Source organism: Mustela nivalis (genome assembly GCF_964662115.1).
Source record: "Mustela nivalis genome assembly, chromosome: 19".
Classification (NCBI taxonomy): domain Eukaryota; kingdom Metazoa; phylum Chordata; class Mammalia; order Carnivora; family Mustelidae; genus Mustela; species Mustela nivalis.
The window spans coordinates 17,923,200-17,937,613 of NC_139038.1; the positions used below are offsets into that span (position 1 = coordinate 17,923,200).

Here is a 14,414-nt window from a genome sequence, read left to right on the forward strand (position 1 = left end):
ACGAAAAATGTCTAGTATGGGCCTCCGCCAGGTGGGTGTGGATGGACCAGCCCGACCTCTGGTGCTCCCCCTGCTGGCAGCACAGCTGGACAGGAGGCCCCTGGGGGAGAAGGGAGGACCACACACATGTCCAAGTACTCCGTTTCAGTTCCACTCTGCAGATGCGGAAACGGAGGCACAGACCTACACAACGGAAGCAGCTACCTCGCCAACGCCACCACAGCTAGAGCCAGGAAGCGAGCGCCAACAGTCCGGGCTAGACCCTGCCCTGTCCTTGATCCCTCCTACCTCTCCCTCTCTCTTGTGCCAACCATCTTCAGGGGCATCAACAAAGTATGAGCTTCCCAAAGAATATTTTTTTGGAAGAGTTTAGGTTTCTAGATCAAAAAAAGGAACAGAAAAGAAGTGGAGCACTTCAATGAATTTGCTTATATTTGCTTCACAGTTTGGGGCTGAATCACAGGGTGGGGGTGGGGGTGGAGCACATACTCTCTTCACTGGCCTCAGATTGGAATCCAGCGGTCATTAACTGCACTTGGGGACACGGGGAGTAAGTACCAGACCAGCTTGGCTTGGAGTGATCTGTCATTGCCCCTGCCTCCCTACTCACGTGCCCAGTCTTTTGGTCCCAGGAGGACGGATGCAGTCCTCCAGGGTAACTCTGAACTGGCAATAGGGTCTAGGGGAGAAGAGGGAAAGTGGCCTGTGGGAGAGCCAGTCAGTGACCCGAGTCGGGCTGGGCTTCATGCGTTCATCTCTCTCTACCTCCCTCCCCTGAGTCCTCAGACCGGGGAGGAAGGAGCGAAGATGCCCATTTTACAGATCAAGAAACTGATCCTTGCTCTTGAGGCCTACTTCCAAGATGGCCCCAAATAGGCTGCAGCCACGTGCAGCCTATTTGCCATGCCAACACTATCCAGTGTGTGTCCTTATGCGAGGACATTAGGAAATCCATCATTTGCAACACAGTAGAGGCCATAGCCATCGGGGACATTTCGAAAGTGAGAGTTCCGGGTGCCTAAGTGCTTCCCAAGCTGTAGGGGAATCCCCAGGACTTGGGCCCCTGGCAGCCAGGCAGGCAGGAATTGTATTCCAGCAGCCCCCTGGAGGACCGAACACCCTCTTCCCCAACTGCGATCCATGGGAGCTACCCCATGGCCGGCACCAAAGCCCAACGGAGGAGCGAGGTCCTCTAGGACCAAAGAAAAACCGTCCTCTAGAAAAAAAAGAAAGTGGAAGTCATGCTGAAAAACAAAAGAAAGCAAAATGAGGCTTGGGACAGCCACAGAACGCACGTGAGGAGGAGACGCAGGCACTCGCCACTTCCCAGGCTGTGCACAATGCGCGGCACCGCTGCAGCCCCGTGTTCGCAGTGGGGACTGGGTAAGCTCGCCTGCTGGCCTTGAGCCAGGGGCCCTCACTTGCACGATGAGGACCAGGCTGCTGACCTCACGGGTCTCATGAGGGCCTGACAACGGCACTGCTGTCGGCCTCACCGTCCCCGCCGCGAGGTGGCCGTGTGCTGCACAGCTGTGACCCTCTGCCTGCTCACTGTCGACCTTTCCCTGCCTTCTTCTGGGAACTGGATCCTGATTCTCCTTTGGGCAAACACCCCTTCCCCAGCAAGTGCTTCCCATGGGGTCAGCCCCGACTGCAGCCACCTCACTGGGATGCCATCAACCCTGGGCTGGCCGCGGGTCTCAAACTGTTCTCTCTGGCTGCCACTGTTGAGAGAATTATAGTAAAGCCAGGGCGGAAAGGAGGGGAAGAAATACCTGTCACTTTCTCGGGGCTCACTACACGCTGGGCCCTGCTTTGAGTGAAGCAGTGTCCCCTGAAGACACGGTGAGGAGGGTGCCGCTAGCGTCCCCACTCTGCGTACGAAGAAACCGAGGCCCGCGGGTGGATACACAGTAAGGGAGGAGCTGGGGTTCAACCCCAGACCTTCTGGCTCCAGCCCCTGTACCGCTCCCCCCAACGTGTCTTCCTGCTTCTATGAAGTGAACCTGGGGCGACTGGTGGCCAGCTTGCTCTGAGATGGAACAGCCTGCTGGGGGAGGCGGGGAGGGCGGGCTTGGAGGACTCTGGAGGGACTGAACGAGAACGTGGCGCCAGCCATGCCTGGTGTGGTCCGCCCCTGAACTTTTCGGCTCCTATCGGGAAGGCTCCTATCGCCTGAACGTCTGAGAGACAGCCTGTGAACCCGGAGAAAGTGGGGGTCACAGAACCAACGGCTCTTGTCAGACTGGGGGACACAGAGGAAATGGAGGCCCAGCGAGGGGATAGTTAGGGTACCCAGGGGCAGCAGTGGTGGCTGGAGCCCACGTGGCCTGGCACTGACGCGGCCCCTGTCCTGCTCTTCCAGAAGTGTCCACAGGCCCTTTTCCCTCAGCAGACATGCCTTTCAAGAGGCATTCACAGGAAGCTCCTTCTCTTAGCATCATTCTCATTTCTGACCACATTCTGTATTCCACAAAGTGAATTTGGGGGTGGGGAGGTAGAGGGAGACATTTTCAAGGCAATTTCATGCCTCGGATCTGGAAATAGAGAAAACTTTGATGAAGCTCTTTTGAAGGGCACACTGTTTACCCAAAACAGACCCGGGAAGGGGAAGCTGTCAACATTATCTCTTTCTGGTCACAAATTGCGGCTCTCTGATGGGTTTTTCCTAGAGTTTAATCTTGTGCTGGAAGCTAAGCGGATACCAGAAAGGTTTCCGACGCGTCAATCTCCTTCCTGGCATTTTATCAGAAATTGATTCTCTTTGCTTTCTGAGGCTCGCATCTTAGCCCTGCTGTCAAACGTGGGTTACGGGCGCTGTATCTGTGGACATGTCTCCTGGGCTCCTGGCCTGACTGTGGGGGTCTCAGAGTAGGCTGGCCATTTGGTGCAATGAGTTTCCATCACCCACAAAGGGGTGAGGAACCCCAGCCCACCTGTGGCCTGTTTTTCCGTGGTAAGACCTCTCAACCACCTCTGACTCTGAAGGGATGAACTTTCTAAATAAACAGGTGACTTTGCCCTTGCCAGTTCTAAATTACAGCACACAACATTTACTGAGCTCCTAGTCGGTGCCAAGCACTCTTGCCAGGACTTTACACATATTAAATCACTGAGTTCTTCCCAGGACCCTCCGATGCAGGCTTTCTATGATCCTTACTCCTTAGAAGAGAAAGTCAACTCACAGGCAGGACAGGCAACTGGCCTGAGTGATGGGGTGGGTAGGCTAAGAATCCAGGCTGCTTGGTTCTAGTGTTCCTAGGATCCCCTACTTTGCTAAGTGGCTTTGAGCCCCACCACGTGACTTGTTTGCCCGGGAGTGAGCAGAAGTTGTCGGTGGCATGAAGGCTCCCCCACCTCCAAACCCTAAGAGCTGCAGAGACCAAGACCCCAAGGGGCCAAAAGACTGACAGTTGTAACTTTGCCATGGGGAATGTGGTTGGCAACTGGATGAAAAATGGATTTAGTCCTTCTCTGCCCAGAAATGTGAACTAAAAGCTTTCATTCCAGGAAAAGTACGGATTTGGAATGTCAGCTGTCACACTGGACAGGCTCTTGTAATATAGGGCTAACAGCCTGCATTGCTGTATTTTTTTTTTCCTCCCTCACGCTTCTTCTTCTTCTTCTTCTTCTTTAGTTATTTTTCAAATTTTTATTTTTTTTTACTTTTTAAAGAATTTTTTTAAATTTTTAAATAAGGGGTTGAGATCTGTAAATATGGAAGAGCCAATGCTCTATTGCCCAGAAAGCTGAAGTGGCAAGAAGCCTGGAATCGGAAATGAGGAAGGGGAAGGGTCTCTTCACTGCACGCCGGCAGAGTCTGAAACTTCCAAGTCGCTAGTCCCACTGCTGCTCTGGCAACCAGTCAAGCAAGGTGCTCAGAGCCAAGGGCCCAGGAAAAATGGCTTTTAGAAATCGAGGTGCTGGCCATGCCTCCCAGTCCTTCTCCGGACAGCTGCCCTGCTCCTACTCCCTCCGGAAAAAAGCGGACTGGAGAGCATATGGGAGTGGCCACTGAATGGTCCTGGTGTGGACAGCCACACTTCACTGTGGTTAGCATGCTATAGGGTGGCCTGGAACAAAAGCTTTGCCTCTCTCGTGCTGTTGGGAGACCAAGTGGCAATGTCCGTTTTTAAAAAGAGCAACTCTTTGAGTCAGTCATTCCACTTTTAAGAATTTCAGCTTTGGACATGTGCACAAAGACGTCTGCTCGAGGGTATTCCTTAAAGTGCGCTTCTGCTAGCAAATTCTCTTAACAGCCTAGAGAGCTGTCCACCAGGAATGGTAACATTATCTACGGACAGGTCCACACTCCCTTACATGCATTATTTGGTATCAGAACCAGACCAGATCAGATCAGAACTGACACGAAATTTACCACCTTTGTTTATCCTACGTAGTATGAATAATCATATTTCCCCTGCAGATGTGTTAATGTGTTTGATCATAGGGTGTTGTCCCAGGCCACACTGGGATGGTGTTACTTTCTAAATTCTAAAACAGCGAAACACATTTGGCCCCAAGGGTTTCAGAGAAAGGACTGTGCTTCCGTGAATTCACAGTGGAGCACTACGCAGCTACAGAGAGGAATGGATGAGGTCCGAGAACAAGTCCTTATGGAATGCTCTCCAAAACATGGTATTAAGTGGAAAAAAAAAAAAAATCCAAGGAAAAGGTGTCATGTGTTGTTGTGCTATCACGGGGACAAAGAGGGACAGATCTGTTCTGCATAGCTGCATGTCTACGCAAGATTTCTCGAAGGACACACCAGCCATTGCTTACTGCGTCTGCTTCTTGAGAGGGCATCTGCGGCACTGATAGCAGGAGCACTGTGTCCCCCAAATATCCTTTGGTACTGACTACCAGGTCAATCAGACTAGACTCTCTCTGCATCTGAACTGGGAGAAGGGAGGAGAGGGAAGAGCAAGACAGTGACGAGGTGCACAGAGCAGAGAAGAGTGGCGGCATGTTCGAGATGGTAGAGAGAGTCATCGGGTCTTCCCCATCCCTGGAGGCAGCCAGAATCCCGGACTCCCTCCACTGTGTTCTCCAGCTCCTCTTTTGCATGGCAAAGATGGAAGGAGTCTCTAGTCCTTGCAATGAAAGACTTTGCTTAACAGCAGGAAGTACTTGTGTGTGTGTGCATGTGTGTGTGGGCGCGCGTGCCAGTGTCCATGTGTCCATGTGTCCAAGTGTGTGTGCTTGTACGTGCATGCAAAGGGAAAGCGTAACATTTTCTTGGTGGTTTAGTTAAAGGACTTTTGCAGTCCTTTACAAAGTGAGCTCAGCAGATCAGTGTGCTGTTAAGAGCATTTTTCAGAATCTCCAATCAGCTGCAAAAGAAGGCAGTCCATTATCACTGGAGACTCTCAGACTGGTTCAGAGTAGGGGCGCTGGATCTAGCCTGCCTAGGGGCATACAGCCAGGAGACTGGAAGGATGGAATCAGCTCCCAGTGCAGCTGGAGCAAGGGACATCCCTTCAGCAGGAAGTACAATCAGGCGCCTTCTCTGTCCAAGGACACGAATACCTCTCTGTTAAATATTAGACATGCTAAGAAATGATTGAAATAATGTAACAGCTAACATTTATGGAATGCTTACTACGGGTCTGGTGCTGTGCGGGGTACTTTAACGCATTACTAGTAGCCTAGTAAACAGAAATCTCAAAAGGCAGTGAGAGGGGTCAAGAGAATCAGCCAAGGTCAGATGACCGGGACCTGAGGCAGGAGGAGTACACTGAGGGAACTCCGTCTCGTGCGGCCCGAGCAGCTCTGTGCTGTCCCCAGCACCATGGCCGTGAGCCCCACAGTGCCACGGGCAACAGGATGGATGCTGGGGGGCTGATGAACACAGATCTTTTTCCTCCTTTGTGGTTTTCTTTTCCACGTTTTTAAACACTGTGTGATAAATTTACTTCCTAATGATTTTTGAGTAAACTACAATGACCACAATTTCAAAATCATGAATAATTCAAGACCAAGGGCCATAAACACTATATAATCTCCACAGGCAGAAACCATGAATACTTGTTAGAGACAAGGCCAAGAATACTTTTACCAGCTAAATGGAAAGTATCTACCGGCTTCAGGTTAACCATCGGACGCATGTTTCTGAAAGGACCGGAGCTCTTCCAAAGCCTCGCTTTACGGGGGCTCTTCCTCCAGCACCTGATGGGGGTTTATCGGTGTCTGTGGGAGGCCTTGAGAACTGGGGTGTCTCGGGGCCATGCAGGCATGCACTGCTCAGGGCAGGACCCGAGCTGAGAGCCAGGGGTTACTTAATACGGACCAAGCACTGGTTCTCAACTGTGGCTTGGGGTGTGGGGGTGGGGGTGTCCCACCCAAAAAGACGCTGATTTAACTGGTCTGGAAAAACGCCTAAACTTCAGGGTATTTAAAAAGCTCCAGGGTGACTCTAATGGGCAGCAATGTTTTCGACCACTGAAACAAAGCCCTTGGCACAGGGCTGGTCACAGTGCGGTTGCTGACACCTGTCTGCTGCTCAGCAGGTGTGTGTGTGTGTGTGTATGTGTGTGGAGGGCAGGGATGGCAGAATGGAGGGCCCCCCCACACCAGCCATGGCCCAGCATTGCTTCACGGGAATAAGGCCTCTGCTGTCATTCTCCATTTTATCAAAGAAGCCAGAAGTGCACATTTTAATGCGAAAATTGTAAATGTGGACAGCTAATTTTTTTTTTAATGGAATAGGGTCTGGGCCAAATAAAACACATCTTGGGGTTGAATTTGGCCTGCTGAGCTCACTGTGAATAGCCTTCTCTCCTCCCCTTGCCGGGTTGGCTCAGGACCACAGGGAGAACTACCCAGTCCCGACCCAGGAAGGAAACAGCACGTTCACCTGCCCTGGTGCGACCAGGCCCGTGTCACCTCACCACCGAAGCAGCACGAGGCACCTGTCTGTTCCAACGAGCTCGTCTTCCCCTTGCCTTTCATGGTGACAGAGTCTGATCTCTACCTAGCATCCTGGGTTAGGCACGAGTCTCAGGAAGTACAGATTTCACAGGTGATGGGGGTGCGGGTTGCCGAAGAGGAAGTGGGCAGGAAAAGCATGTTGTCATAGATCAAGATGAGCATCCTGGCACCTTGCTATCTCTCTCTCTTGATTCTCTAACCAAACAAAAGCCCTGTTTTTTTAAAGAGTCCGCACCGTCTTTTCCAGAAAGGCCTGAAACCATTTTAAATCTCTTTTGGGGTGAAACTTAGAAATTGTGATAAACATCTCCACTCTTTGCAGAAGAGGAGGGAGATGAAGTGCTCTCGGGCAACCGGCATGATGGGAGGAGCCAGGAAAGCAGCAATCAGGGAGTCCTTGTTGCCAAGGAGAAAGACAGAGGGGGACCTGCGAATCTCCTTTCCTGCTGCCCTGTTTTGTCGATTCCCAGCCAATGTCGTGGATAAATGCCGTGATGTTACTCTGTGACCGAAAGCCTCGGTTAGGTTGAAATACTTCATTCCTGGCTTTGGGGGAGCCCACACTAAGTCACTTGATCAAGGGGGGCTGGGAGCCTGCTGGGGCCTATGCTCACTCCTGTTCCAAGACCCTGGAAGGACTTTGTGGGATACACGCACACCAGCTCCTGCGTCCAGAAAAATGTTCCTACCAGGAAGGAGTGACAGAATCCACTCTGGTTCAGTTTCTAGAATGGCCATCAGGGCTGACAGCTAGATGTTTTCAGCAGCACCAAGGTCCTAGCCCTCGTCCCTGGCGGGTGGCTTGAATAAAAAGGAGACCCACGCCGGCTGTTCTGGCTACAGCTGAGAAAGGAGACAAGAGGGCACAAGATGACAGCCACGGCAAAGCTCCCACGGCCCTCTGCGGTCCAACCCCAACCTGCTTCACTTGGCTGAGGATGAGGCCAACTCAGAGGACACAGGACGAATTTCAAGATTTGGTCAATAGTTAAGATGAGCCTCGTGCCTTCGCACGGTTCCCCTACACCCATCTGTGGCTACATACGACTCCAATTCAAACTCTGGGGAGCTTGAGACTGGATCCGAGGGCCCTGAGGTACCGTCTGGGTCCTTGCTTCTACTTTGTACCCTCTGGCTCAGTAATCTTTTTTTTTTTTTTTTTAAGATTTTATTTATTTGACAGACAGAGATCACAAGTGAGCAGAGAGGCAGGCAGAGAGAGATGAGGAAGCAGGTTCCCCACTGAGCAGAGCCCCCGATGTGGGGCTCGATCCCAGTACCCTGGAATCATGACCCAAGTTTTAACCCACTGAGCCACCCAGGCGCCCCATCGGCTCAGTAATCTTGCAACCTTCCTTATCTGTGTCTGACTTTGACTTTGACCATGCTCTTCACTTGGCTCGAAAACTGCTGCTCATTCTAAAGAGGCAGCCTGCATATCGGCTTTTCTGCCTGCCTTTCTGGAGATCACTGGCAGAGTCAGGTGAGCCCTTTTCTGTACTGAAATTCCACTCTCTCTGTGCTTCTCACACGGCGTTATGCTGACCCCACTGCACATCCCTTCCATCTATACGGCACCCACCATGAGATCGGGGCTGTGTCCCTCTCATCCCTTCTGCCGGGTGCAGGACAGGTGGGCTCAGTGCGGCAGGTTTCAAGAATGGCCGCGGTATTTGTGGATTTCCCATGCAGAGGTGAGGCCTACTTCCCCACCCCTCCAACCTGGCCTGACCGTGTGACTTGCTTTAAAGAAAACCAAGTTGGCAGAAGGGACACCATGCTGTTGGGTTCCAAGCCCAGGGCTCAAGAGGGGCTATAGCTTCCGCTCTTCATGCTCTTGACCCCCTGAACCCCCAGAAGAACAAAGCTGGCTGGCTGGCTGGTGGATGAGAAAGCACTAAAAGAGAGCTGAAGCTCTGGTATTCCCATCCCCAAGGTGACATAATCCTCACTGCAAAGGCACAGTGAGCCCAGCTGAAATCAGAACTGCTGAGCCCACGCTGCCGACCCCAAAAATCATGACCTAAAAGCACTGTTGCTGACATCCCTAAAACATGGGTTTAATTTGTTACACAGACAAAGCTAACTGATACACTTTCTAAGAGACTGTTACTACCAGTGACACTCTGGTTGAGACCTCAAGGTGCCAGATATCTTCCGGACCAGGATTCAAGCTGGAGACTCCGAGAGGGACAAGCAGGAGGTCCAGGCGTTCTTACTCACCGGAAGGCCCCCTTCAAACCAAGCCGCCTCCCACCCACCCTCACCAGTGACACATTTACCTCCTTTTTCTCCCGCGAGCACGACCGGCTTCTGTCAGCCTTTCGCAGAGTCTGACCTGTAGCAGTTCAAAAGCAGAACCAGAGATGAAGGCTATTTTAAAGCAGCTAGTTTATCACCACAAAAGCTTTTTATTTGCAAACTGAATAGACGGGACCAATCATAATCAAATGATTTTAAGAAAATGTAGCCTATTATTATAGTGGGAAAATGCCATACTCTTGAAATAGACCAACGGCAAGGAAATGGTAATTCACACACTCGCGTCGTTTGACTGTAATGAACAAAGCCTCAGCTCTTTAATCTGGAACATTATCTGCACTCTGCCAGGGCCGACGGAAGATTTCCCAGTCGAATTACATTTTTATTAAATTGTTTGGAATTATATAAAATGCCTTCCACAAAAATGCCTTCCACAGTGTGCATACACATAACCTTTGATCAGTGCACACCAGTGGGCTTCACCAAACCCCCAAACTCGCTATCTAGGTGATGGTACAGATGTGAATTAGCAGTAATCACCCACATTTCCTATATAATGGGCAATTTCAAAGAGAATGTTGCTTTTCTTAGAAAACTGAAAGACTAACATTTGAAAGTATGCATAAATTCAACAGCTCAACATCATATGGTTTAAATATGCTGTTCCAAATGCAGCTTTCACAACTTTTATGCAAGTGTCCATTACAAAAGGATTCCTTGATGGAAAATTAATGGATTGCCTTGGTTTTAAAAGGTAACATGGGAACCTCTGCGCCTTGCCCATGTGTCTTCCAAAATACCCAGCTTTCCTCGCAGGTGGCTATTCGTGGGAAAATCAGTACCACACGTCCCATGACCCAAGAATGCTCCAAAGCAGGAGCAAAAAGACTTAGCAATGACTTCTCTAGAGGCAAGAAGCGGGGACTGAGTCTCGGAGGAAAGATGTTTGTCTCTGGATGTGGTGACTTCCAGTAAGTCTACATGGGTGTGGGGGGCAGAGGGTGGGGGACCTCATAGCCGGTGATGAAGCACCGGTCAGAGGAGGACACTCTTTCCAAGAAAGTGAGAATAAGGGGAAAAGCGATGATGAACCTCTGGCAATTGCCAGAATTTAGGGCCGATATTAATAAAGGATTTGGAAAAGAGGCAGCCAGAGAACTTATAGGAGACCTTGGATTATAAAAGATCATGGTAGAGTAGATGTCCTTTGGGTTATCTGCTCAGCTCATAAGGACACCCTAAGCTGCCTCCTTCTCTCTCCCTTTCCTCCCTGTCCTCAGAGGGGAGCTCCAAGGCTGTACAGGACCCCAACCTCAGTAATCCAACTGCAGTCAACTGGAATTTGAAATTCATTTCGAAAGACAGAATTTGAAATTCGTTGGGGGACAGACTACCGAGAATGCCCAGGCAGAGCAAAGTGACCTGAAATTGATCTGTCATTGCGTTCCACAGATACCCACTTAACGTACCACTGAGATGCTGGATGCCAGCAGTGGGGCAAGGCTGTGCTGTGTGCAGACAGGGAGGGTCTACGAAAACACGCTGTACTTTCTACCCAACTTTGCCATGGACCTAAAATTGCTCTAAAAAATAAGGTTTGTTAATTTAAAAAATTAAGAAGAAGGCCCAAAATTAAGGACCAGGGGATCTGGGCTGTTGGACCCATTTTATCCCACCTCCTGACCCCCGATGCTCTGGAGGGAGGAACCAGGGCGGCCACTCCCAGAAACCCTTGACTGCCCTTGGTCTAAGCTGTCAGCGCAGGGACTCACTGTAGGCTGCAAGGCCGACCAGAGAGGATGGCATACCAGGTCGTAGGCCACACACGGCAGGGCTGGGAGCCAGGAGATTGGCCTGGAGCTGGAAGGTGACAGGGAGGCTTGGAGACCAGGGGTCAGACCAGAGCGCTCTACCAGCAGAGGCAGCGCTTAGGTAGGTAAGTAAGATGCCAGCAGGGAGAGAGCCTCAGAGCAAAGCCAGGGAGAAGGAAAGCAGAGCTAGTCCAGGGGCAAACATGGCAGCTCCCAGAGTCTGGCTGCAGCCCTTCTGGTGCTGGTTAGACACAAACTTAGGGACATGGTCCAGTGGACAGCTGACCAGTTACGAGACTGTAGAGAAGTCACAGGATCTCCCAGGATCCTTCTGGGCCATATTTCCTTCCTATTTTTTAATTTTTATTTTTATTTTAAAAGACAGGGTGAATCACCTCGGGAGTTGCTCTGTATCCCTAAAATTCTGTTACACCAACGGAGAACAGTAAGAAAAACATTAAGATGGGCCATAAAAACAACCCATTAATACAAAGAACACAAAACTTAACTACTGAAATTGGAAAGCAAATCTCTCTACCAGAGTTCATTAGAAGCTGCTTATTCATTACATTGGAAAATAACTGGCTTATTTTCCAATGAAGATAACCCAGGCTAATTACGCACACTTGTAATCTAACACCCAGTCCTCACACCACTGAGCCCCTCTCTCCTCCCTGTAGCTGCTCCTTCCTGCCAAGGACAGAAAGAACGTGTTTACACCGGACCTGTCCACTGCACTCAGCGTCTCGAAATACCCTCCTACTTAGATCTCATCGTATTCTCAGGACGCTCAGGGAGGGAGGTGGGAGAAGGTGACATTAGTATCAAAAGATGTCGCTTGCAAAATTGAGGTGTTCCCCCTGCATTTTGCAAGGTGACCTGTCATTTTTAGCCATGAGACCGTAAATAAGGCCAAATGTAAGTGATAGATGTGGACCTCACATTATAAAACAGACATGTGCCTGGGAACGGGGGAAAAAACACCCCAGAAATGAAAAAGACATGAAGGCATATAATATCCTCCCATGCAGGACTTCAGAATTTTATCTGCATTTTGGACTTATTTTCAGTGGTTAGAATATTCTGACCATTTGGTTTTACTTTGCTCTAGATGTAGACCATAACACTCAGGGCTACCCTTCAGAGGGGTGGGGAGTCTTCCTCTGCATCTGAAACCATCAGGCAGGGAAAATCAGCATCAGAATTACTCTTAACAGAGCCCTAAACCTCCTATGAAGTACAGTCCACAGGACACAGCCTTTTAAAAATTTATTATTATTTTTGTTATTGTTGTTGTTTTTTAAAGAGGTTTTTTTTTTTTTTTAAGTTTTATTTATTTATTTGACAGACACACAGTGAGAGAGGGAACACAAGCAGGGAGAGTGGAAGAGGGAGAAGCAGGCTTCCCGCTGAGCAGGGAGCCTTATGCGGGGCTCCATCCCAGGACCCTGGGATCATGACCTGAGCCCAAGGCGGATGCTTGATGACTGAGCCACCCAGGCGCCCTGGACACAGCCTTTTCTAACCATTGCTATAGTCTACTCCACATGTGAAATATTTGGTGCATATGGAAATGTATGCAAATACACATGCATATCATTGTGCAGTATTTCTAACTAAGTTATTCACATGGTGATTACTCCCTCTGTTTTTCCTATAAGGGTAGAAGAAGAGTGAACTTGTCCTGTAAAAGGCCAGAGAGTAAATATTTTTTATTTTTATATTTTTTAAGATTTTATTTATTTATTGAAGAGAGAAAAAGCAAGAGAGATCACAAAGGGAGAGGGAGGGACAGACTCACTGCTGAGCGGAGAGCCCCACGCAAGGCTCGATCCTAGGACTCTTGAGATCATGACCTGAGCCGAAAGCAGAAGCCTAACCGACTGAGCCACCCAGGTGCCCCTGAGAATAAATATTTTTTACCTTATAGGCCGTAAGTTCATTAAATCATAAAGTCTCTGGTGCAACTACTTGACTCGGCCATCATGTTGCAAGAGCAGCACTAGACTATATGTAAACAAATGGGGGCCGCTGTGTTCCAATAAAACTTTATTCACAAACACAGGCGGCAGGCTGGATTTCGCTCCCAGGCTGTAGTCTGCTGACTCTTGCTCTAGATGGACAGTACTATCCCGCTGGTATGAGCAAGGAAGAAATGAGAAGCAAACTTTAAGGGGGTGATTGAACTGCTTTTTCGAGGTCATAGAAACGTAGCTTGTAAGGGACAGGGCTCCCTGTTCTCCAGTGGCTATTGTCACTAACATTATCACCATCACAATCATATTAATCATTGTGATTACCATGTGAGCTCAACTTAAGTCGGGTTTACTCTGTGCCAGGCACTGAGCTCCAGGCTAAGTCAACAAATCAACCCATGTACTCCTCTCAACTACCCAAGAAATAGGCACTATTATCCCGCTTGTCAGATGCAGTCACTGAGACCCAAAGAGGCTAGAAAATCTGCCCTAATCACCCGAGCTAGAGAGCAGAGGAGACTGATCTGGAGCTGAGCAGTCTGGCTCCAGAACCTTCAGCCCTAACCACCAGGCCACACGGATCCTTAATCAGGGCGTTAAAGACAAGTACAAGCCCAAGAGAACCGACCTGGGAGGGAGTCTGATATAAGCAATTCTTTCTGTGATGCAGCTTTTCAATGTACTTTGGACTGCTAGAGCAATTAGTAAAGGGGTTGGATGGAAATGATTTCCCAATGATCAAAGAAGACGGTGTGCCAGCAGCCGGGTAAACGCCTAAGATGCCAAGAGTGGTCAGGCAGGCTTGGCATTAGACGCTCACTCCTGTCTGCTCAGGTGAAATGCTCAGCCTTGGCAGGAGGGGTCGGGCTTTGGAGAATAAATCCAGTGGAAATCCTGCCGGCAGAGAGGGCCCATGCTGGGACCTCCCCGCCACAAAGGAGCTTTGAACAAAGAACTTGTTTCTCTCCACTGGGGGGATGGTAGCACCATGAGGTCACAAAAATGAGCTTATTTCTTCTGTTGTCCAAACAGGAGAGCTTATATTGCTCTCATTTTATATATCTGTGGAATTTAATTTAAATGTCAAATATCCCACTGAAATACCACTTAATCTCACTAATCGGACTGGCAAAAATCAGAGGTTTGACAACATCCTGTTTGCAAGAGCTAGGAAGCTGGCACTTTGGAGCACTAAGGAGAGGGGAAGTGCAGAATGACACTCTGGGTGTGTTTATGGATATAAAATACCTTTGGAAGGTATTTTGACAATATCCTTAGAAGTCTAGGGGCATTTTCCTTTTGGGCCAGCAACAGCACTTCCAGGAATCCGCTGCAAAGAATTACCTCTACAAAGAGGAAATGGATGTACAAAGGTATTCACTGTATCACAATCTCCAATAACAAATGTTGCAAATGACCCGTAGGTCTGGCAGTG

At 49.5% G+C, this 14,414-nt stretch overlaps 1 protein-coding gene across 6 annotated transcripts in view; it reads right to left on the reverse strand.

The window, feature by feature from the left end:
* KATNIP (katanin interacting protein) overlaps nucleotides 1-14,414 on the reverse strand; it is a 171,752-nt gene that overhangs the window by 143,509 nt on the left and 13,829 nt on the right. For 4 of the 6 annotated variants that reach the window (XR_014306480.1, XM_082714555.1, XM_082714558.1 and 1 more), the window contains exon 2: nucleotides 9,213-9,268. The exons of the other annotated variants lie outside the window; for them this stretch is intronic. Coding sequence is in view for 3 of the 4 variants with exons in the window: in XM_082714555.1 (XP_082570681.1) it covers nucleotides 9,213-9,268 (56 nt within the window). In the remaining variant the exon portion in view is untranslated. The remainder of the gene's footprint in view (nucleotides 1-9,212; nucleotides 9,269-14,414) is intronic. 6 annotated transcript variants of the gene reach the window in all.